Source organism: Xyrauchen texanus, chromosome 37, assembly GCF_025860055.1.
Source record: "Xyrauchen texanus isolate HMW12.3.18 chromosome 37, RBS_HiC_50CHRs, whole genome shotgun sequence".
Lineage (NCBI taxonomy): Eukaryota > Metazoa > Chordata > Actinopteri > Cypriniformes > Catostomidae > Xyrauchen > Xyrauchen texanus.
Window position 1 is genome coordinate 34,111,112 of NC_068312.1, and position 24,654 is coordinate 34,135,765.

A 24,654-nucleotide genomic window follows, 5' to 3' on the forward strand; every position below is an offset into this window, starting at 1 on the left:
CAAATGAAATATTTGGAAACATATTTTTTTAACTTTTTGTCAGTTGAACAAATCAAACAGACTGCACTACCGTCACTTATAGCCTCATTTTCATTTCCGTTAAATTAAATACGTATGTCGTCTACTTTGACTAATGTCTGCTAATGCACTTTTTTTTTTCTAAAGCTACTTCGGAACAATTTGTGCTATATAAATACGATTTTATTATTGTTATTATTATTATTTAATTTTTCCCATCCATTTCATTCTGGTCTTTCTTCCATTGCGATCACTGATAATTACATAAATCTTCTTCTGAGCTCCTAAAGCTTTGGGAACTACTTTATATGGCTTTTATTTTCCTCTTTTTAAGGTGCTTTAAGAATACAAATCCACTAATGGTAACTTTTAGACTACGGAAGCCTGGTATTCCCATTAATAACAATTATTGCATGTCCAAATGGAAATATTATGTCAATTATAGTGAAGTGAGGCCTCAAGTATAATTTGATGGGCAGAGATGTAGTCATTATTGAACACAAAATGGTTGCCGAGTTTGAAACGTAAGTGCATTTCACTCACAGATGGAAGAAGTGGATAAATGCTCTTGCAATCAAATATATTTAAAAAAATGAACATTACCGAGTATATGTGCAGAGAGGACTACAATCACTGCTCTGCCTGCATTAGAACATCAGCAAAAGATGGGTTCAAACTAACCTAATTTCTCATGCATTTTCACTCTCTTTCTCTTCATTACTGTCTCTTTCGCTTCTTTCACAGGCGATAAACGGGTTGTGAAGCTCTCTCTGAAGTCCAAAGAGACGGGCCTCAAATTCATCACCACTGATTTCATCTTCTACAACTGCAGCATCTTGCAATCGTAAGTGTGACGGTCGAAAGTGTCTCCCAGACGTGTGAAACTTCTAACAGGGTTTGATTGGATTCACAGTCATTGAACTGGTTCCTCAAGGATTCCTTCACCGCCAACGCTATCCACTTTGTCAGCATTTTTACACTTATTCACAATTTCGTCCATCCTAACGTCCTTGCTCTTAAAAAAAAAAAAAAGCTAACACAGCTTATAAAAATTCAGAACTTTTTAGCCAAACTAATAGTTATTTAAGAGGAGTTAGTTTGCTAAAGTGAGTACAAAAAAAATCCACAAGAAGTGTACAGGGACTATTGAAGCCAAAGGGGCTGTTCACACGGAATGTATTTGATTTTAATATATTTGAGGAACCAATGTGTTCAATTAGTTTTTGTTGATGGGGCTACCCAGTGTGGTGTCGCAGAAATTTAAACCAAGGGACCGGCAAAGTGTAGTGGGTATAAATATGCTTGATGAAGTATTTTAACACCTGACAAAATTAGACAATTCACCTTTAAACAATTTTTAAAAAAAATGTATGATATTATCTGTAATATACTGTAAGTGTATCAGCTCATGGTTGAAATTCAAAAGGCTTTATTGATACACACAAGCACAACACAGATGTGTCGTCAGGCTCACTAAAACCTAAATAGATAGAACCGGATTAGACAGATGCTCATGATTCTGGAAGTGTTTGTGTGTTTGCGATACATACTTGTTGAGGTAAATACTTTTATGCCCCTTTATCAGAACTCTATTCATCATCAAAATAACAGCTTCCATTTTCCTTGCTAACATTTCCTTCATTTTGTGATTGTGGTAAATGTGTCATCAGATTTCTTTTTTTTTATATCTTTTTTTTATTATTATTATACTACATTATTTTGTAACATTTGCAGCATTTGAGGAAAAATTTATATCTTAATTTTATATAATTTATGTTGTTTATATTTTAAAGGGATCAGTGAATTGTTTAAATAATCTCTTAAAAAAAATCTATAAATTGAATTCAAACCAGCAAAACATTCTTCAGTAGTCATAATTTCATCCAAAACAACACTATGCTACGTGTAATCGCTCTAGCAGCGTTAGCGCTGATGTTTAATTGCTTTGCAATTCAGCCGTTGGGTGTTTGGATAAAATTAGTGATTGAATCGAGAAAGGTTCAGGATATATTTGTGGTCCATTCATGCAGTTCTCTGGTTTAATTTCTACCTGCATACTCCAGCTCTGTTCCAAAGCCTAGTGAGCTGCCTTGCTGCCTACTGCCTTCATAGACCGCTACCTTCTAAAGGGACATCACACGAGACTTTGAGCACTCAAAGTCTCGTGTGATGAACTTTTTTTTTTTGACAACGCAACGTACCAGGGTATGAGTTCACTTTGGAGGGTTTCTGGTGTAAAAGTAAATAATACATCACAAATAACAAATAATCTTATATAAAAAATTCTAAAATACATGTATATTGTCTACTGACTTTTCAGTAACCATAAAACACGCAGCTTTAAATATGTACAGTATTCGTTGTACTGAGCCAAGAGGCCAGCGTTTCGATCTTCTATTGGTCACGCGTCCTCTTGTCATACAGATTCGCAGGTCACGGTTAGCCAAACTTGAACATTCTTCCACAGCCGAAAACAAAATTTCTTTGCATGAGCTTACAGTTCCACTCTCTAGCATTCTGATGCATTAGAATGGAAGTGAATAGAGTGCGAAGTGTTGTTTTGTAATACCATACATTGGTAGCAACCCCTTACGCCACACATAGAGCGCACCGCACTGAAGACTCAATTATTACATTTTTTAACTATCGAGTTTGATGTTAGCATGTTGCTAAGCTAATAATATGGTATTCTAATTAGCAGAAAAACAAACAAATACTAGATGAAATAGACCATTTTAATTGCAATGAACCATGGCCGGGTCTTAGGTGGGGCATTGCCCCCTTAGATTTGCTTCATGCCCCTTCAGAAACTTCTTATGCCCCTGCCCTGACAGCAAAATAAACAAAGGGGTCTTTGCCCAGACTGATGGTAAAACATTCAACACCAGCTCAGGAGATTGTTGCTAGCTAGCATTTGTCTAGGTTCTTCAGATAGTGAAGTAGCTAGCAAGCTAAATGAAGAACCTAGCTTAATGCTAGCTAGTTTCAATCTCCTCAGCTGGCATTGATTGTTTTACCTTCTTTTACCTGAAGAACCTAGTTAGTAACATTAAAGCTAGCTAGGTTACTACCCTGATAGCACACATATATCACTCAGACGGTTATTTGATGTGTGTGTTTACATTGGGAAGACATATTTTTCAGGTTGTATGCTCATGTGCAATGCGTCTATTAGATGTTTCCTCTCAGATGTCAATGAGACAATCAGCAGATGTCTTTGAGACGTTTATGATTTAGAATGTTATTTTTAAGATGTAAGCATTTTTTTTAGTTGTTGAACCAATTTTAAAAAGACATCATGTGTAGTATAAATGTATGTTTTGTTCACTTTGTTTGCTTTAGTTTGCTAAGGAGAAAAAAGTTTGGCTTCTTTCATTAGAAATTAGACTTTAGGAGGCAGTTTAATTAAGTCACTGTGCCCATGATGACTTAAAATACAGTCTTTGTAGGCAGTTTGCTTGGTTTGGGAACAGAGCACCACACTGTCTGTATATTCATATTAATTTACACTTCAGTCGCTGTGGAGTCAATACAGTGGGTGGAGATGGGTCTTTATGTCCCTCTCGTTCATTTCCATCGCTGTTCGTACATTCAGTCGAGTGTTTACATAATTTAACCCAGTCAGCGAGCACAATCGCATATTCTTTGTATCTTCTTTGTTTTCGGACCCATTTCAGCGGCTCTAGTTGTGATTTGCATCAAACCAGCAGGGAAATGTGAATTATTTTATCAAAGGAAGGACAACCAAAACAAAACGGGGACAAAATATGGTAAAAACTGGAGAAGGGATGTGCAAACCTACATGTTTTCAAAATGGACTAGTCTGTTTTAAGTAAGCTTTGGACAACATCCAAGCTTTGGTTTTGTGTTGACCTGACATGGTTCTTAGATGGTGTTTACACAAGAACTTACGGCCATGTGTTCAAAAGCATTCTTTCCTAGAACAAAATGCACAGCTCTCAAGACCTTTATTTCCATTTTTTATATAGCTGGAGTATTGTTAAACTTGTTACGGCATCTTAAAAATGCAACGATCCTTTCAGAGCTCTCGGAAAGCTGTGCACAATCACTAAAAATGTGTAACAAAACGTAAGAAAATCTAGATAAACTAGCTAGTTGACCATCATGACTCATCTCTAAACTGGAGAAAACGCCTCATGACAGAATTTGCACCTTGATGATACATGTGCAGGTAAAATCACAAAGGCAAAAACCCATTTGTACGCACTCAACATTGTGTGTACGTGTAAGCACCAGGGCCTGTGCTGATCCACCAAGATATGCTTGGCAGTTTCCATGGCAACCGTGTCCAAGTGAGGCCTGTTACCTTGCCAGCACTGCCTAGAGCCTGTGCCAGATTTCCAGTTTTCACAAAATCCCTGTGGGAACGTTTAGGCCTCCAATTGTTTTCGCCTCTGGTGAAGCAGTGGACGGTACTCTCTCGCCCTTGTACTCCTGCATCCATCTTTATTTTTTCCAAGTCCTTGGCCATCCAGGCCTGAGGATCCCTTCCCAGCCCCCTCTTAACCTCAACTTCCCTGGTGGGATAATGAGCACTTGTGAAACAGGAACTAAAGAAGGATATCTGAGAAAGGGGATGAGGTTTGAACGGTTGACTGCAGTGCTTCCTTGTTATTTAAAACATCTCCACTTGAAATACATAGAACATTTTAGGTTAATTGTTATGAGATTGCTTATATAAAGCTTTTGAAAATGAGTTTATTCTGTTTCATCCTCCCATGCATCTGTTTGCGTGGAGTTTTTAGGAACTTTATCCCAGTTAGTTTTGGCACTAAAAGTGGGCATTCATTAAACGTGACACACTTTTGTGTTTTATTGCTCAACCTAGATATCAGTGTAGTCTTAAGTTACCTGGAAGTGCTTATCAAAGGACAGCTGTGTCTACTTTTACTACTTTTTTTTTGTAATAAAAGTTTGGATGGGTTTTTAAAAGGGAAAAGTTGATCCTGGAGCCGCAATCCCAGGATGGTTCAATATAGAGCGAGTTCTGTAATGGATTCTTCTTCTTCAATCTGATATTTTTCAGAGCTAATTTATTATTAAAGTTTAGAATTTGGTTTCTAGTTTATTCTTTTCTATTTATTTTATTAATTTGTCATTTTTAGTTTATATTAGTTTTCACTTTGTGAATGTACATATATTTTAATCAGTTTCTTTTTTTCTTTTTTTTTAGCATTTTTTTTTGACTGGCCAAGTACATTTTTTAAATGATCATTTGATAGTGTCAGTGCTTCGAAAAAGTATTTGCCCCCTCCTGATTTCTTCTATTTTTGTGTATTTCTCATACTAAATGTTTTAGATCTTCAAACGAGATATAACTTAAAACAAAGGCAACTTGATTAAACACAAAATATACAGTTTTCAAATATATGTATATGTATGTATATATATATATATATATATATAGAAGCAAAAAAGTTATCCAAAACCTATATATATATATATATATATTCATAACCATATATGTGAAAACTTATATAAACTTAAATGCCTGATTGGTGGAGTGCTGCAGAGATGTTTATTCTTCTGGAAGGTTCTCCTCTCTCCACAGAGAAAGCTGGAGCTCTGTCAGAGTGACCATCGGGTTCTTGGTCACCTCCCTGACTAAGGCCCTTCTCCCCCGATTGCTCAGTTTGGCCAGGTGGCCAGCTCTTGGAAGAGTCCTGGTGGTTCCAAACTTCCATTTACGAATGATGGAGGCCACTGTGCTCATTGTGCCCTTCAATGCTGCAGCTTTTTCTGTACCCTTCTCCAGATCTGTGCCTCGATACAATCCTGTCTTGGTGGTTGATGAGATCAGTCTTTCACAACGCTGTGGTGGAGTTCTTCTTAGCAGAATTGCTTTAGTTCAGCCACATTGGAGGGTTTTCGAGCATGAACCGCCCATTGAAGGTGCTGCCACAGCATCTCAATCGGGATCAAGTCAGGACTTCAATCTAAACCTTTAATTTTGCTTATGTTGAGCCATTCAGAGGTGGACATACTCTTACTATGTCTTGCTGCATAATCCAGTTGCCCTTGAGATTCAACTCAGATGACCGGACGTTCTCCTTTTAGGACTTTCTGGTAGAGAGCAGAAGTCATGTTTTCCTCAATTATTGCAATTCACCCTGACCCTAAAGCAGCAAAGCATCCCCACACCATCACACTACCACCACCATGCTTCACCGTAGTTATGATTTTATTTTTGTGGAATTCTGTTTTTGATTTACGCTAGATGTAACGGGACCCCGTCTTCCAAACAGTTCCACTTTCAGCTCATCAGACCACCACCACTCAACATTCTCCCAAAAGGTTTGAGGATCATCAAGGTGTGTTTTGGCAAAATTCAGATGAGCCAGTGGTTTTCACCTCGCCGCTCTTCCATGGATGGCATTTTTGGCCAGAGTCTTTCTTTCTGTGGAGTCATGAACAGTGACCTAAAGATGCGAGAGAGGCCTGCAGTTCCTTGGATGTTCCTTGGCTTTTTTGTGACTTTTTGTATGAGTCTTCACTGTGCTCTTGGAGGAATTTTGGAAGGTCGGCCACTTCTGGGAAGGTTCTCTACTGTGCCAATATTTCTCCATTTGGAGATAATGGCTCTCACTGTGGTTCTTTAGAGTCCCAGAGCCTTTGAAATGGCTTTGTAACCCTTCCCAGACTGATGTATTTCAGTCAACTTTTCCTCATCATTTCTAGAATTTCATTTAAAATCATAACCCAACACTTTTAGTGCTGTAGTGACATTTTCATCTTTAATGAAGGCAGGTTGTAAATATTTATAATAAACGTCTTATAATATAAAATACCATATTTTATATAATAATATAAAGTTAATTTAATGTTTTACATTTTCAATTAACAATAATTTTTTTTAGCTTTTGTTTCCTTTAACGATAGTAGCGCTACTTCAGAGTGAAGTAGGATATCCAAGGAAAATAGATTTGATTATTAAAATCGGGCGTTCCACAGAGTGCAGCCCCAACCGAATGTGGGTTGGAAAATAAGAATGATTGGTGAGGTGACATCAGTGGAAAGAAAACCTGCTTAAGAGGTGGAGCAAGTTATTACATTTTGTTGAAAGATTACATTGACAGAAATTATTTCTTTGGAATAACATGCACTGAATAATGCACAGTAAGAACATATACATGTAAGAAGAAAGTAAATAGTCAATTTTGTTTTCTTGTTGACTGTAACCTTAAAGCTCATGTTTTGATGCCTTTTGCCTGAGCTAAAAGTCCAGCGCAGTCTTGCCACACAGCCAATGATGTTAAAATACTCACTTCATCAGAGTGTCACCATTTGGCCGTGCTGTGTTTTCAGCCCATGCTCAAATTAAAGCTGAGTAAATTGATGGGCCTTAAACCCCTGACACAGCATATTGCATATTTCAGGCAAGATTGCAGATCCGTAGGCAGTATTTACAGCACATTTCAGCAGCAGCAGAGCACCAAGCCCTCCACCATGAGTTCTAGTTTGCATCTTTACCTTACAACATATTAAAAAACACACCCACGCTGCATGCCTTACAGCTGGTTATTAAATTTAATTCCACACTTTAACTGAGTTTAACTTCCGAGGTAAAATGCATCCATACAGTAAAGAAGTTAGTGGTTTTGAACTGGTTTGTGGCAACCCAAAAATGGGTTGCAGGTTTGTTCTGATAGGATGATGGAACTCAGGGGAAACAATACTACAATACTAAATGTAAGTAATAATATGCAACTAACCATAATTGTGCATGGACAGGATAGCAACATAATTAGGCTTATCAACCCATCTTCTGGTGGGGCTGTCAAAAGAGGTGTATGCAGTCAAACTATATATATATATATATATATATATATATTTATTTATTTATTTATTTATTTATTTATGTATTTATGTATTTATGTATTTATTTATTAATTAATTAATAAATAACATTATTCTAACTGCATCTACTAAATTGGGCAAGCTTCTACCAAGTGCTACATGAATTTGCACCAAAATATAGTTTATATATAAATATATATATATATATATATATATATATATATATATATATATATATATATATATATATATATATATATATATATATAAATATATATATATAAACTATATTTTGGTGCAAATTCATGTAGCACTTGGTAGAAGCTTGCCCAATTTAGTAGATGCAGTTAGAATAATGTTTTCATATAATATTATACATATTTAATATTTTTTTATAAATATTGAAAATATTATAAATAATGTTATCATAACGGGTCATATGGTTTGTGTTAACCAGTGTGTTTTGTGCTGTGAATTGTTGTTTGCCAAGAGCTTTAACCTACGAAATTAAAGCATAAAAAAACAAAATTTAATTTTAATAATTGTGCATATTGGCCAACAAAGAAATTAGTCATTGAAACCTATAAATATTAGGGAATTTTTCAATTGTGATTTATGGCCAAATCCAGAATTGTTTTTTATTTTTATTATTTATTTCCTCATTTTTTAATAAATTTTTTTATTTAGTTTTGCTCAGCTATAAAATCAGTTGGAAATGACATTTTGTGAGTGCAATCTCTATTAAATTATATTTAAAAATCCTTTCCAGTAGTATTTACAAATAACCAAACAAGTAAAGAAAGTTCTTGGAATTCTTTGGAAAGAAAGGTGTGGAACCCTGTAACATTAACACATTTTCAATGTTTGATTTTAAGGGCATTTTTCGTACGCCAAACAATTTAGTACAGTGTTGGGTGGCCACTTAATGTCTGATGTTAAATCCTGGAGTATAAACAGTTGAGAATGTTTTAAATGTATACAATGGAACAAAAGTAGACTGTATGATTTAGCACTGAACAGGAAGGCTGCGAAGGCTCAGTGAATATCTAGGATGTTCCAAACGTGAGCATCAGAGGTCCAGTTCTTCTCCCGTGGGCCTTGCAAGAGCAGCAATAGTGAAAGTTATTATACCGAGCTGTATACCTCCAGGTCGGGTGTGCCTAGACTGTTGAGTGCTCTCTGAAGGCAATTTGAACCGTGTAGCTAGAGGGAAGGATGTGATTAGTATGGAATATAGTACAGCTTCTCGTGCACGTCTCTTTTGCCGTGGGTCACCTGCCGTACGGACCAGAGAGCAAGACAACGAGAGCCAGCATGACATGAAATAACACACCCCTGCAGATATGACGCAAACATTTTTGCGTTTACTCCACAGCACGTGTTCCATCTCACATTGCGTGCTTCGCCTTGTGTCCTGCACTCGAGACCACAGGTGTCACCCGCTTATGTTGCTCTACAAGACGTGACTGTTTAATTGGGAATGTCATTAAGGCCGCCATCTGAAAGGCCATTTCAAAGTTGGGTTAATGACTAATTGAGAAGCGGCATGAACAAGTCGGGTGCTCAATGGCCCTCGAGGATTAATTGTGTGTGTTGAAGAGAGAGGATTTGTGACATATTGACCATTCAGATTTCCACAGCAGCATCTTCATTCACACCATGAGCGTCTTCTAGAGTTTAAGTCTGACCCGGGGCTTGTTCAAGGACAAAGACGTGATTATAGTGAAATTATTCTAAGATATGAAGAGAACTAAAGACTCTACAAGGAGCAAAAAGTTCAGTTGAGGACAGAGAGTTGAGGTCACTACTAAAGATACCAAACAGGTTCTAGTTTATTCTACATCTTGTATATTACAAAGCCAAAAGTGTGTGGAAAAAGTACGCGGGTCATTCCGTGTCTACTCAACTAAAGGTCCCCGGCTCTGCTCCATTTTTGAGATTTAGCCATGTAGGGCCTTAAAAATAAAGATACAAAAATGAAAGTTTGTTCTGAACCATAATCTAAAAGGATATTAAGATTTCTTCAAAACTTTTGGGGTTATAGGCACTTCAACGTATTATTTTGTCTTTCTTTATCGATTATTTTAATCTTTCTTCAGAAATAAACTATTAGCAAAATAAAAATTCTCGGATCAGTATTTATGTTCAATCCCCACAAAGAATGATACATTATCCATCACCATTATACCCATTATCAAGGTATTTAACAACAGATTTCTCCAGGTAGGTTGTCCCTTCAATAATTGTACGTTGCTAAAAACTGCTTATTTAAGGGAAATTCATGAATCATGCATCTTGCATTTTGTGGAAGTTGGCAATTTGAGGTGACATGAACTTTAGCAATGGGACAAAGTTATGCATAGTTCAACTCTGCACATATACAGTGACTACCAATGCAAACAGTCAAGCTACATTTAATCATATAATCAATCTAATCAGTGTGAGTGCCACCTGATCCGCAGCTTTCCATTGGAGGAGTTTGATGACTTGTCATGCAACTCTCTATATTTTCTCATCTGTAGGTGTTCGTCTTGTGTGAGCAGTCCTTTTCCATGCAACTGGTGTAAATATCGCCACATCTGCACCAATAACGTGGCCGAGTGTTCTTTCCAAGAGGGCCGAGTAAACAGCGCAGAGGTAAGAAACTAAATGGACTACTTATCTAAACAACCATTTTCTAAATGACTTATTCCAAGCTTGAGGGTTCGGTCTCAAGTATTCCAGTTGTAGAGTGATCATGTGGCATTATCGAATTCCAATGTTTAATGGCTTAATTTGACTCAATGATTCGCTGTGGCTCAGATGACTCAATAGGATACATTCAGATGTTCTAAACTGATCTCCTGTCTTCGGTTTCCTGCATTGCACCACAAAATCTGCATTCTTTGAGTATGCAAGGAATTGTGCCCTGATCCCTTAAAGGAACAGGAAGTGAACACAACAGAGAATTACTTGTGTGTCCATTTCAAGTCCACAAGCGACATTAACACCCAACAAGCCCCTCAGGCTGCAACGAACCCAACGTGGTCAGCAGCCTTTGGACCTGGAGTTAAACTGAATCTCTTTGTATCTCACAGCTGCCCATTTGTATGTGTCAATCACAGAATCAATTATTTCGCTCAAAAGGAAGCACAATGTCTGTAGGAACACTGGAAATATTCTCACAAATGTCATTTTTTGTCTCGCTTGACACATCAAGAGAAGACATTTTTCTTTCGATGCGTTTACACTGGACGATAAGAGGAAGAATTGTTGCAAATGTCACTGAGAAAATCCAGTTTTCACAAACCAATATTTCGATTTTTCTGCCCTAGCAATAGTTTGCATTCCTCACAAAATTTTTGCCTTCCCTCGCTATAGTTTTGCACTCTCACATAGTTGTGTGCTCCTTTGCAGTAGTTTGCATTCTCTGACAATAAGTTTTCTGTTCCCTCACAATGCGTATAGCATTCCCTCACAATGCATTTAGCGTTCCCTCACAATAAGTTTTGCGTTCCCTCACAGTAAGTTTTGCAATGCGTTTTGCGTTCCCTCACAATGCGTTTTGCGTTCCCTCACAATGTGTTTTGCGTTCCCTCACAATGTGTTTTGCGTTCCCTCACAATATGTTTTGCGTTCCCTCACAATGCATTTAGCGTTCCCTCACAATAAGTTTTGCTTTCCCTCACAGTAATTTTTGCAATATGTTTTGCGTTCCCTCACAATGCGTTTTGCGTTCCCTCACAATGCGTTTTGCGTTCCCTCACAATGCGTTTTGCGTTTCCTCACAATGCGTTTTGCGTTTCCTCACAATGCATTTAGCGTTCCCTCACAGTAAGTTTTGCAATATGTTTTGCGTTCCCTCACAATGCGTTTTGCGTTCCCTCACAATAAGTTTTGCGTTCCCTCACAGTAAGTTTTGCAATGCGTTTTGCGTTCCCTCACAATAAGTTTTGCGTTCCCTCACAATAAGTTTTGCGTTCCCTCGCAATGCATTTTGCTTTCCCTCGCAATGCTTTTGCATTCTTTCACAAAAATGTTTGTTTCCTTTGCAATTATTTTGCGTTCCTTCACAACAGTTTTCCCTATTTCTCCCTCGCAGTAGTTTTGCGTTCCTTCTCAATAAGTTTTGCAGTCCCTCAATGCATTTTGAGTTCCCTGACAATGCGTTTTGTATTGACTAGCAATAGTTTTGTTTTCACTCACTAAAAGTTTTGCTTTCCCTCGCAGTAAGTTTGTGTTTCCATGCAATAGTGTTGTGTTCCTTCGCAATGTGTTCCCTCGCAAAAAGTTTTTGCGTTCCCTAGTAAAATGTTTTGTGCTCCCCCACAATACTTCTGCATCCCCTCGCAATAGTTTTGCATTCTTTCACCAAATTTTTGCAGTTTCTCATGATTATTTCCCCTATTTCTCCCTCACAAAGATTTGCATTCCCTCGCAGTAAGTTTTCGTTCCCTCGCAATGGTTTTATGTTCCTTAGCAATATGTTTAGTGTTCCCACACAATAATTTTGCATTCCTTCACAATGTGTTCCCTCGCTATATGTTTTGCGATCGCTCGCAATATGTTTTGCGTTCCCCCACTATTATTTTGGGTTCGCTCACAATAGCTTTATTGTGAGGTAAATCTATGGTAAAACTGAGGTAAAACCATGATACATTTTGTGCTCATGGTTTTACTACAAATACAATAGTTTAACTAGAGTTGCTGTAGTAAAATCATGGTAACTTAGAACAAAAAACTTTTAGCTGGGAAACACAAAAATGATTGCAAGCAAACAAAAATATTTAAAAATATAAATTCCCTCCCTTTCCACTCATGGGCTAGGTAAAATAATGTTTTTAATTATTTTTTATTTCTGTTCACCAAAGCCGATTTTACTCTCATCCTGTTAATTTTGTAAAGCAACATTTCTTGCTGTAGTATTACGGATGAACGAGTGTTTTCAGGGTTTCCACAGTGTTATTCAGGTGCTAATACATAATGAGCCAAATAACTTGGCCAACTTTTTGTTTGCGCCTTTTGTTTGTGGTTACTGGTATTTGAAATGGCCCCAAGTGTTTAATGTCTGGGTTGGTGTCATGTTTCCAGCCAAGATTCTGTTGCGGTGAGAGAAATAATAGTCTTAGCACAGATTTGGCTGTATCTGTGAATAGATTTACATCTCGTCTCCACCCCCATCCCTTTTTACCTTTTTCTCTTTCTTTTTCTCCTTTGCTTTTCATCTGGCTCGTTTCTGCTCTCAACACATTATTGCACACTTGACTGAGCTGTGGACCGCTGTCTTTAGAGGTTGAGAAGTTACTGCTGCGCCTCTTTCCACTGTCAGAGTTTTACTGCACCTGGTGACTGACGAATAAAAAGAAAATAGCATACGCGATTTTCCAGCTGCTTGGACACCAGACGCTGAAAGCATTTGGTTTATTTATATATCCCTTGCATTTCTTTGCATCATGATTACAGAGTGATATCATAGGAACAGGGAACAAAGTGATCCTCTAAACCAAACGCTTTAGCTTTAATTGAGACGAAATGCTGATTTGAATCATAATTGTGTTTATTGCGTACACACTGGTGCAAAAAAACATTTGTTCACTTACTAAGTCCCACTTAAAAATGTTTGAATGTTATTGCATTAGATAACAAAATATCAAACCAATTGGTAAACAAATTGTGCTTGTAAATGATACTAACTTCAATTTCTGAACCATTTTGCAAGGACTTTTAATGAACCTGCCTCAAGAGTCAGTTGTGCACATTAACTGTTGGCATGTTCCACTAATGTTTGGCAACCAGACAGTATCACAATACTACTACAACTTTTTTTTTTTTACCTAATTTTGAACAGCATATCATTTGCTTTATATTATTTAATTTACTATAAACCCAAGTAACATCTTGGGGAAATATCTTGCTTGAAAAGTTCTATCTTTCTAATAAATTCCACTTGATTTTACATTTGTCATACCTACTCTACATTTTTAAGTTGTAGCTTAAGTGTCCAAACACTTTTTGTAGCTACTGAGTAGGCCAATAATAACATTGTTTCAATAAAAGTGGGGCACTAATACACTAATGATAAATAATGTTCAGAAAAATCGAAGGGTCATTTAAAGTAAAATTTCAAGCTTTGGTGCAAGAAGCCTTGGCTAACATTATATTGTTGGTGAACTGCTTGGGGGTGATATTTAAATGCTATGAATATGTGGGAATATGAAAATGGCTACATGCATCTCTAATCATATATTCATATTTAATTTGCGCAATGGATTATTTTCCATGTCACCATTATAGCAGCACAAGCTGCCATGCAACTAAGTGTTTTCATATCTATAATTAGACATTTCGTTTTTTCAATTAGAAAAATTATTAACTAACTTTGACACAGCTCTGAGAAAACAAGGTTAATTGGATCTATAATCGGGCCATGTATATAATAAGGCTTAATGATAGCCAGCCGGAAGATTGTAAATGATTTGATATATGATTTGAACTTCATATAAACACAACATCGCAGCCACCCATACAATTAACACCTGTCTGATTTCAGCAAGAGAGATACACAAACAAAAGAGGAGGAGCTAAAGAGAAAGATTCATTCTGTCTTTAACCACAGAGGGGGTGGAATCCACGTGCCCCTTGGCTTTTGGCACATTTTAATTTTACACTTAACTGCACATCAAAGAGATGGCGTATCAGTGCTTATCAGAGGCAGCCAGAAGCATGGAGATATACTCATCTCTCTGTCTGTCTCTGTCTGTCTTTCTCTCTGTTTTCCCCTCCAGCAGTCGGCCTGACAATCTTCTTATAACCCCCTCCCCACCCCCCTTTTTTTCTCATTCGAGAAAAGAGTTAGCGAAAAGTGGTGAGTCACTCAGTGTTGATACTGGAGGGTAGAGTGGTGGAATAGCAGGCCAACAGATTCTCGCGCATTTGGAACGAAGAGGCAGCAGATCAAAAACTCATATACACGCTCAGACCAACTCGTCAATGTCGTGTCTATGAAAAGAGATTGCGACATTTGTCACTCGCAAGTTCACACACACTTATCACTGGTCATAAGAAACATTTTCTTGGTTTTGTGCACAAACACACATAGACAAATACACAATAGCTCTATTCCTAAACTTAGTGAACTACCTTGTTCCCTACGACCTGCAAAGGCAGCATACTAAGAGAAATAGAGCAGCAACCCTGCGCACTACCCAAATAGTGCTCCTTGCCTGACAATAGATAAAGTTTGACATTAGCATGGTGATCAATGTGATGCTCTAAGCAGAAAAATACATACATTTTAGTTTACGTAATCTATTTTTAAACAAAGTTTGATGTTAGCATGTTGCTATGCTAACAATATGATATTCTAAGCATTCAAATACATACATTTTGGATAAAATTATCTATATTTAGGCTTGACAGTAGATAAGATTGACGTTAGCATATTGCTATGCTAACAATTTGATACTCCATGCATTAAAATGCATACATTATGGATAAAATAATCCATATTTAGACAATAGATAAGTTTTATGTTAGCATGTTGCTATACAAACAATGTGGTACTCTTAAGCATAAAAGAATACTTTAATTGAAATAAAATAGGCCAGATTAAGATTGAATAATGTTTTCTTCTTTTTGACATTGAATAAAAATAACTATGTTTACAATAAATTAGTATAACAATACATGAAATATATATGCGATACTGCCATAGAATTTGATAATATGTTATCTTTAGAAGGCAGCATAATTATCCGAGGTTTTGGAATAGAGCTAATCACACATTTAGTTTCCATTGTCATTTCAAGTTTTCAGGCCTGGTTTGGACTGTATGCAAACAAGAAACAAGCTCACTGTCATTTGTCATAAGAATACTTTGTAGGAGAGCTGAAATCCATGTTGACGTGGGCCGAGAGCATATGTGGGCTTCACTTATTACTACACTGGCTTATTTTTACATTCACAATGTCGTTCTTTTCCTCTGATCAGTGTGTGAGTCAGTTATCCTGGCCCTTAAGCTGTGTGTGTGTGTGTGTGTGTGTGTGTGTGTGTGTGTGTGTGTGTGTGTGTGAGCGCACGCTCAAAGAGTGAGCTCATTTGAGTGTATCTTCTCCCAGTGTAAGCTCTCCCCCAGTGCCTTGGCCCAGGCTTTGAGAGGTGCTTCAAAAAACAGACATAAAAACACTCTTCACTGTAAACAGGGTGAGTGTGACAGGTCTTTCCAGCTCCTAGCAGCACTCCAGTGCCGTGGGCGTAATCCACTGAACAGCAACCTGTTGTCTCTCACTCTGTTTCTCTTTCTTTCTCATCTCTCCATTGCAGTGTTTTCCAAAAGGGGTATTGCTGCATCTGTTTGAGGGTTCTCCAAAGCTGTATTGATTAGGAGCCTTCTACTGCAAGCTTGGCCTCAAGATTGTTAAAACCTCTTTTCTGTTAATGTCAGGGGTATTATCATATAGTTAAACAAAAACAAAGACAAAAACTGCTGATTTCAACCTGAAATAATACAAAGAGAAAAGTACTGATTTAAAATATTTTCATAAACTGAAAAGAAATGACTGTCAAAATAGTATTCAAATAAAAACTAATTAAAAAGTGAGGTGTCAAATCTGCTCCAATGTTACCTCCAAAATAATGATATAGAAGACATATTTCCTCTGTCTTCCATTGGTTGGGCAATCTAAAAATCCCACTCCAAACTCACACCATTGGTTAAACCAGTGTTGCTGTGTCATCCTGGTTGGGATGAACAAACAAAGCAATGTGCAGCAGTGTTTTTACTTCTCGGGTGAATCAACCTATGAATGGTTTAGAGTTGTCTCTACACATTAAGCTATCATAGGAGAAAGTATTTTACACAGTGCACTTTTACAAACCATTATAACCTTGCTCAATGACTGGCAATCATACTGCCAGCACATTTAAATTCATTGGCTCTTCATTTACACACATACAAACTTTCTTTGACCTTCACATGGCCAATTAAAACGGACGTAAATTTGTCCTTTCTGGATTAAGCCGGCTCTGAATGCAGCTGCTGGACTGTGTTCTAAAAATGGTCTTGTTTATCTGATATTTGGCATTAAAATGCATTTTAATATCTCTACACCATCCATGGTCACAATGGTGAGTGTCTCTTTGGCCACTTTAATAGGTTGATAAGGCTACACTGTGCTTGTTTAGCAAATATATATATGAGTGGAGGAGGGTGGGGATTGGTGGCATTGTTCCAGGTTTGAACAATGCACACCCAGTCTCCAATCAGCCTGATGGGGGCGCACGAGGGATAAAGGCGGCCGGGATGACGGTTCGAGAGAGAGAGTTCAGTTTTATATTAAAACTATTATTTATATTGCCTAGCTGGTTCTCGCCTCCTCCTTTCCCTGGTTTCGGCTCCAGTGTAAAGCAGGTTAAGGGAAAGGATGCGGCGAGAACCGGCTTGGCAATATAAATAATAGTTTTAATATAAAACTGAACTAAAACACATAAAAATAAACACACAGAGCAGCTGCCTGTAATTCTCTCTCTCTCGCGCGCGCGAACCGTCGTCCTGGCCGCCTTTAGCCCTCACGTGCCCCATCAGGCTGATTGTGGACTAGGTGTGTGTTGTTCCAGCCCCACACTCCTCTGCTCTACATATATATATATATATAAAGCCTTTTTTCATTTTGATTGTGCCGTTTAGTAGAGTGTGCTGTGTCATGATCTGTGAGTGACATTGATTGACAATGTGGCTGGTGTGCTGTAATATGGTTCTCCCTCCGTAACATTTTTCATTACAGGAAGCTTAATTAGCTTGTATGTGTTTAACCTTAAAGAGCAGCACTGCAGGGACACGATTCACCAAGACTAATGGACACAGAGATACCGCACACATTTCTAAACTGCTCTTTTTCCCAATGGGACCCCGGCACCTCCCTCTCCTCTCCTCTCCTCTCCTTTTCTCTCCACTCTCATAGCTTTTCTCTGTCATTTTTCACTTTGATGTTCTCTGTCTCACACTCTGTGTTTGTTTTCTCAAAGGCTAGGTTCACTAAACAGCAGAACACAGTCGTCAGTCCTGTTTTAGAGTGCTAAATACGGTTGCATTCATACACGGTACAATAATTAACGAGTCACTGTTTTTTTTAACTGTTTTCTAGATGCTCCCGTCAGATTTGTCATCAAGGCACAAGCCAAATGCTGTGTAATATTACAAAATTAAAAAAAGCATTCAAAGCCACTTTCTGTTAATTAAGATTTGACGGATGAGCTTGCTTCTCAGTTGGACTTGTTTATTAAAGACCTAGTTCACCCAAATCTAAAATCCGGTGATAATTTATTATAATGAATTTACTTACCTTCGTTTAAAACCTGTATGTCTGTACTTATGCAGAAATTACATTTCAATACAATGGCTGCTAGTAATTGCTCTCGTTAAAGCTTAAAAAACTCCCAAAGTATCAAATAAGTAGTCCATGTGACTCGTGCGTCATATTCAAAGTCTTTAGCAAGCATACGATCAACCCTATCAACCCAAAATGTATTTGTTAATTTTTTGGGTGAAAATCTTGGCATTCATTTTGCATTCATAAGTGCCTGAGAGAAGCTCATTCCCAGTGTTCACATGAAAATTGCATTGCTTTAACACTAAAGAATTAAAACCTATCGTATGGCTTCAGAAGAACTGGCATATGACGCACGAGCCGCATGGACTACTTTTATGAAAATTTGGGTCAATATTTAAGATTTAAAGTGAGTTATTTTCAACTGCAATTGTACTGAAAAGATGCATGAGATAAAAGTTTTGATAGATATGATGGTGAGTAAATATGACAGAAGATTCTTTATTGGGTGAACTTTATTGGCCGTCGCCAGATTAGAAAAGGGGCTTCACATGGTTATTTGCTTATACAGATATTATTTGATCCTTCCTATATGTACAAATGTAGAGTTTCACTTGTTAGTAAATATGGTTGTCGATCACAAACTCTGAGTGAATGTTGCCAATCTGTTCTCTTTTTTTAAATAGTGAGATTCCTATTTTTCTTTGGCTCTCTCACACTCTTGTCCTGTCCCAAAACTCTCCTTCTCCCCTGCCCGGGCTCGTCTCAGTGGGATGACTCTTTCATTAACGAGCTGCGGGCAGAGGTAATTAATTGCAGGATGAGTGACAGAGACGCCATTAGCACTGCAGGAAGTTTGCCGGCTGCTGGGGCCCTTCAGGCCGGACACATTGGCCGCATAGGAAGTGACACAGCAGGCGTCTGTCACCAGCCAGCCATTACATAGCGCCACTGACATAGCCCCACAGCCGATCTCCCGATGCATCGCTGAACTGTGCCACGGCAACACAAGCTGGCACCGAGACATGGCAACTTACACAGAATGCCTCAATTCTTTCTCGTCTCATGCCAACCACAAGTGATAAGCTATCTTGTTTTTGCATTAGCGAACACTTTAGTGCTAAAACAGAGATGGCCAGAACTGATGTCTAGATTGAATGGGTTCCTCTGATAAGAGACTTTTAGAGACAGCGTGAGAGTGGTGATCTAGTACTTTTCTTGGTATTTTAGGGAGTGTGTGCCAAGAGAATGTATTCGGGCTGCTACAAGAACAAGTGGTTCAGTTATCCATCAAATCCAATACATCTTACAGTTAAACATTTGTACATTTATCATTTCTGTAATAAGTCATTAAGTGAGACTGAAATCCTTTAGGGAAATAAAAAGCCTTTCGTTTAATCAGTAGTTTAGCTCTGCTGATACAATTTTTATTATTACTATATACATACACTACCGGTCAAAATTTTTATATATATATATTTCTTTACTATTATTCTAAAATGAGGAGAAAAAAAATTATATATATATATATATATATATATATATATATATATATATATATATATATATATATATATTTTTTTTTTTTTTCTTACATTTTAGAATAATCGTAATCAAAACCATGGAATAAATTAAATGGAACTATGGAATTATTAGGGAATTATGTTGTAACTAATCAAAATCTAAAATAAATAAAAACTGTGTTATATTTTAGCATCTTCAAAATAGTCACCCTTTGCATAGATTTTGCAAAAATGTACTCTTGACATTTTCTAATCCAACTTCCTGTGTATATTTTTTTTTATCCTTATAAAATGTTATGATTAAAAAAATTATTAAAATATTAGTAAAGGAATATTCCGGGTTCAGTCCAAGTTAAGCTAAATAATGTTGATTAGTGCCAAAAATTATCTAGACTCAAAAAAAAAAAAAAAAAAAAAACAATCTAGAGGTTACAGTGAGGCACTCACAGTGGAAGTGAATGGGGCCAATTTTTGGAGGGTTTAAAGGTAGAAATCTGAATCTTATAAGTTTATAAAAGCAACTGCATTAATTCTTCTGTTAAAACTTAAAATTTGAGCTGTAAAGTTGGTTCAATCATTTTTACCGCCGTTTTAGGGTTTAAAGTGTTATTTCGTCATGGCAGCGAAGTTGTAAAATTGGAAATAGCTTTACACAGAAAAGGGTAGTAAGTGATTTTATCACAGTAAAATCATGTGAACTCATATTTTTCATGCTTTGTTACTATACTTTTGAAACAGTGAGTATTTTAACATTTATTCACTTCCGTTCTAAGTGCATCACTTTAACTTCGATTTTTGAATTTTTTAAAGAAAAGGAGGGACAAGTCAGAATTGCTTTTTTTAATCAACATTATGCCACAATTGTATAAATAATTCCATAGTTGTGTCCTAAAAAAAACCATGCTATTATATGCACGTGGCAACCACTAGGCCATGGACCTGAAACAAAATTTCTAGTTTGTCTTAAAGGGATAGTTCACCCAAAAATGAAAAGTCTCTCATTATTTACTCGTCCTCATGGTATCCCAGGTGCATATGACTTTCTGTCTTCACCAGAACACATTTTAAGAAAAACATAAAAATATCTTAAAAGGTCCTTAAAATGCAAGTGAATGGAGATTTCGCTTTTGAAGCTCCAAAAATCACAGAGAGTCAGCATAAACGTCATCCATACGACACCAGCGGTTAAATTAATGTCTTCTAAAGCAACACGATCACTTTTGGTGCAAAAAAGATAAATATTTAAGTACTCTTTAACTAATCCAACGCTTCATGAAAGGGTGGAGTCCAAGTGGTCTCTCAAGTGATGTATTTGCGTTGCCATGTATACAGATGTAATCTCACGTTCTCCACTCGGTTTAGACATCCAGCATAAGCACACAAATGCACCATTGTGAGTAAAGAAACAGATCAATACAGATCTTAACCAAAAATACATTTCTTTAAATGTGTTCTGGTGAAGAAAGAAAGTCATATACACCTGGGATATCATGAGGGTGTGTAATTGATGAGAGAATTTTCATTTTTGGGTGAACAATCCCTTTAATTTTGTCAGATAAATAAGTATTGAATCAATGATGTTATGTATAGTGATGATTTGTTTAGCCGACAGTTTGAAATGTGTAGTGATTAGTTGACAAAAGGCAGGCTCCTAAAAACACCTGTAGAATTGTATCCTTGCTTTAATCAGCCAATCAGAGCTTTAGAAATCTCCATGAACACTTAACACACACTACACCTCGGATTATACAGGCAATTAAAAAAAAATCAGCCTTAGCTGAAGAATAAGGTCAAGAAATATCATGTAACGTTTAATTGGAACAGCTCCCTAGTGATCCGGAGTTGGAAATTTGTTTCTCAGAACTGAGCGAAAGAGCATATTTCATGGATTATGGTTTATGCGGGCTGAAAATGGGATTAACAGGGTAGAAGGAATGAAGAAAATGAGAAAAACTGAGTGAGTGACTTACTCCTCTGGAAATTATATATGTAAGCAACAGTTCATTTTTCCCCTAGCTGAGCTGCAGTGAAAGAGTGTGTGCGTGTGTGTGCGTGTGCGTGCGTGTGTGTGCGTGTGTGTGTGCGCGTGTGTGTGCGCGTGTGTGTGCGCGTGTGTGTGCGCGCGTGTGTGCGCGCGTGTGTGCGCGCACGTGTGTTTGTGCGCGCACGTGCTCTTAAAAGGATAGTTTACCCTAAAAAAATTCACTAGTTCAATAGTCACTATTCGCTTCCATTATATGGAGTGGAAAAAAAAAGATGCAATGAAAGTAAATGGTGACTTAGGCTAACATTCTGCCTTAAATAATTTGTGGTCCATGATAAAAAGAAAATCATCCAGGTTTGAAATAACATGACGGTGAGTAAATGATTTCAGAATTTTCTTTTTTGGGTGAACTATCCCTTTAACTTCTTGCATGGCCTGAAATGTGTTTATAAATTTCTCTCCCTCGTCCCACTCCGGCTTTTTATGTTTCAACGGAGAAAAGTGCTTAGCTGTGTGATAAGCGGGATATGCACAATAAGGTTAATGGAGGGACTGTCAACAGGCAGTGAGCTGCCAGGCCTTCCTAATGGGGTGCTAATCAGTGCCAGGGAAAAACCCTACTGGGGAAACAAGCAGCTGCTCGGGTGGCTGGATACAGTTACCGCCGCAGCATACAAGCATAAAAACACTGGACAGTGGCATTATAATGTCACGCAGAAAGCCGCTTAGCCTTACTCCAAAGCCAAATGGAGCAATCTGTCGTGACAGAGCTGTTAAGAGTCACTGTAAGGGCATACTGAAAATGTTGAGTGTTTTTATTGGGCAATATTTTGTTTTACCCTCAGTTTTTAAATACATAGATACAGCTTGACTCCTCCTGTTTATTAAAGCAGTAAGCCATGAGAGGCTTTACTAAATGTTACAATGCGGTTACCACGGTTAAAATCAACATGCATGCATGGTCCTGATCTAATTGTGAGTTAATCCAAAGAACTTTCTTTGTAAACTTTGAAAACATTTTGTGGTTGTGTCACTGTGTCCACCATTACTGTCTCTCAGCGTGAAGAGTTATGTACTAGTAAACACTGCCGTTAACTCTCTGCTCTTTAGTTAACAAGCCCTTCAGCTTGTCTGTAACCTTAAGGCACGTTGAGCAAACACTTTATCCCTGGCTTGTTTAATTCATAACTAAGCACTGATTGGAGCTTGTTAATGAGTACAAGCAATCTGACATTAAGAAGGAACGGGCAGGAAATGTCTTCGGGGTGCAGTTGTCTTCAAATTAAGCAGAATATACATTGGGAATGGCTGTTGTTAACAGGTTTATTAAGAGAAAAGGTGAGGGAGATTTCTCATATACAATTAGTCATGGCAGAATGCTTTCGGGCAAACAGTTCTGGTTTTTAACCATGTTTATGTTTATTGTTCACGGAACTTTTGATTGGGTTGGACATCTCCTAAAATTAAAAAATCACAATCAGATAATAACTGATAATTAATATACAGGTATGTGGAGGTTATTCAGTTATTTATACTGTTACTCAGTCATGACTCACTTTTATTGTATGGATGGATGGGTGGGTGAATGGACAGATGGACAAACTGATAGATCAATGATTTGCACATCACATACAGTGTATTCATAAGTATTCAGACCTCTTCATTTTTTCACATTTTGTTATGTTGCAGCCTTATGCTAAAAAGCTTTAAATTATATTTTATTACATCAGTCTACACTCCATACCCCATAAAGACAAAACAGAAACCAGATGTTTGATTACTTTGCAAATTTATTAAAAAGAAAAAACTGAAATATCACATTCACATAAGTTTTCAGACCCTTAACTCAGTATTTACAGTAGTTGAAGCATCTTTGGCAGCGATTATAACCTCAATTATTTTTGGATATGATGCAACAGGCATTTCACATCTGGATTTGGGGATTTTCTGCCATTCTTCTCTGCAGATCCTCTCAAGCTCTTTTAGGTTGGATGAGGACCATTTAAGGACAGCCATTTTCAGGTCTCTCCAGATATGTTCGATTGGGTTCAAGTCCAGGCTCTGGCTGGGCAACACAATGACATTCACAGAGTTGTCCTTAAGCCACTCTTGCGTTGTCTTGGCTGTGTGTTTAGGGTCCTGTTGGAAGATGAACCTTCACCCAGTATGAGGTCCTGAGCGCTCTGGACCTGGTTTTCATTAAGGATATCTCTGTATTTTGCTGCATTTAGCTTTCCTTTAACCCTGACCAGTCCCCCATTCCCTGCTGCTGAAAACACCCCCAAGCATGATTCTACCTCCACCATGTATCACAGTTGGGATGATATTGTGCAGGTGATGAGTGCTGCCTGGTTTCCTCCAGACATGATGCTTGGAATTGAGGCCAAACAGTTCAATCTTCATTCTATAGAATCTTGTGTCTCACTATCTGAGAGTTCTTTAGGTGCTTTTTTGCCAAGTCGAATGAGGCTTTCATGCGTCTTGCACTGAGGAGAGGCTTCCATCTTGCCGCTCTGCCATAAAGCCCAGATCGGTGGAGTGTTATAGTGATGGTTGTCCTTCAAGTTTCTTCCATCTCCCCACATTATCTCTGGAGCTCAACCAGAGTGACCATCGGGTTCTTGGTCACCTCTCTTACCAAGGCCCTTCTCCCCCTTTGCTCAGTTTGGCCGGGCGGCCAGCTCTAGGAAGAGTCCTGGTTGTTCCAAAATTCCATTTAGGAATTATGGAGGTCACTGTGCACTTGGGAACCTTCAATGCAGTCAAAAAATGTTGTATCCTTTCACAAATCTGTGCCTCGATACAATCCTGTCTCTTAGCTCTGCAGGCAGTTCTTTTGACCTCATGACTTAGTTTTTGCTCTGATATGCATTTTCAGCTGTGAGACCTTATATAGACAGGTGTGTGCCTTTCCAAATCATGTACAATCAATTGAATTTGCCTCCAAACAAAGTGTAGAAACATCTCTAAGATGATCCAGAGAACTTGGATACACCTAAGCTAAATT

At 37.6% G+C, this 24,654-nt stretch overlaps 1 protein-coding gene across 1 annotated transcript in view; it reads left to right on the forward strand.

Moving 5' to 3' along the window:
• LOC127631087 (plexin A3-like) overlaps window positions 1-24,654 on the forward strand; it is a 195,497-nt gene that overhangs the window by 111,233 nt on the left and 59,610 nt on the right. The window contains exons 8-9 of the mRNA XM_052109062.1: window positions 763-862; window positions 10,359-10,473. Coding sequence (XP_051965022.1) covers window positions 763-862; window positions 10,359-10,473 — 215 coding nt within the window. The remainder of the gene's footprint in view (window positions 1-762; window positions 863-10,358; window positions 10,474-24,654) is intronic.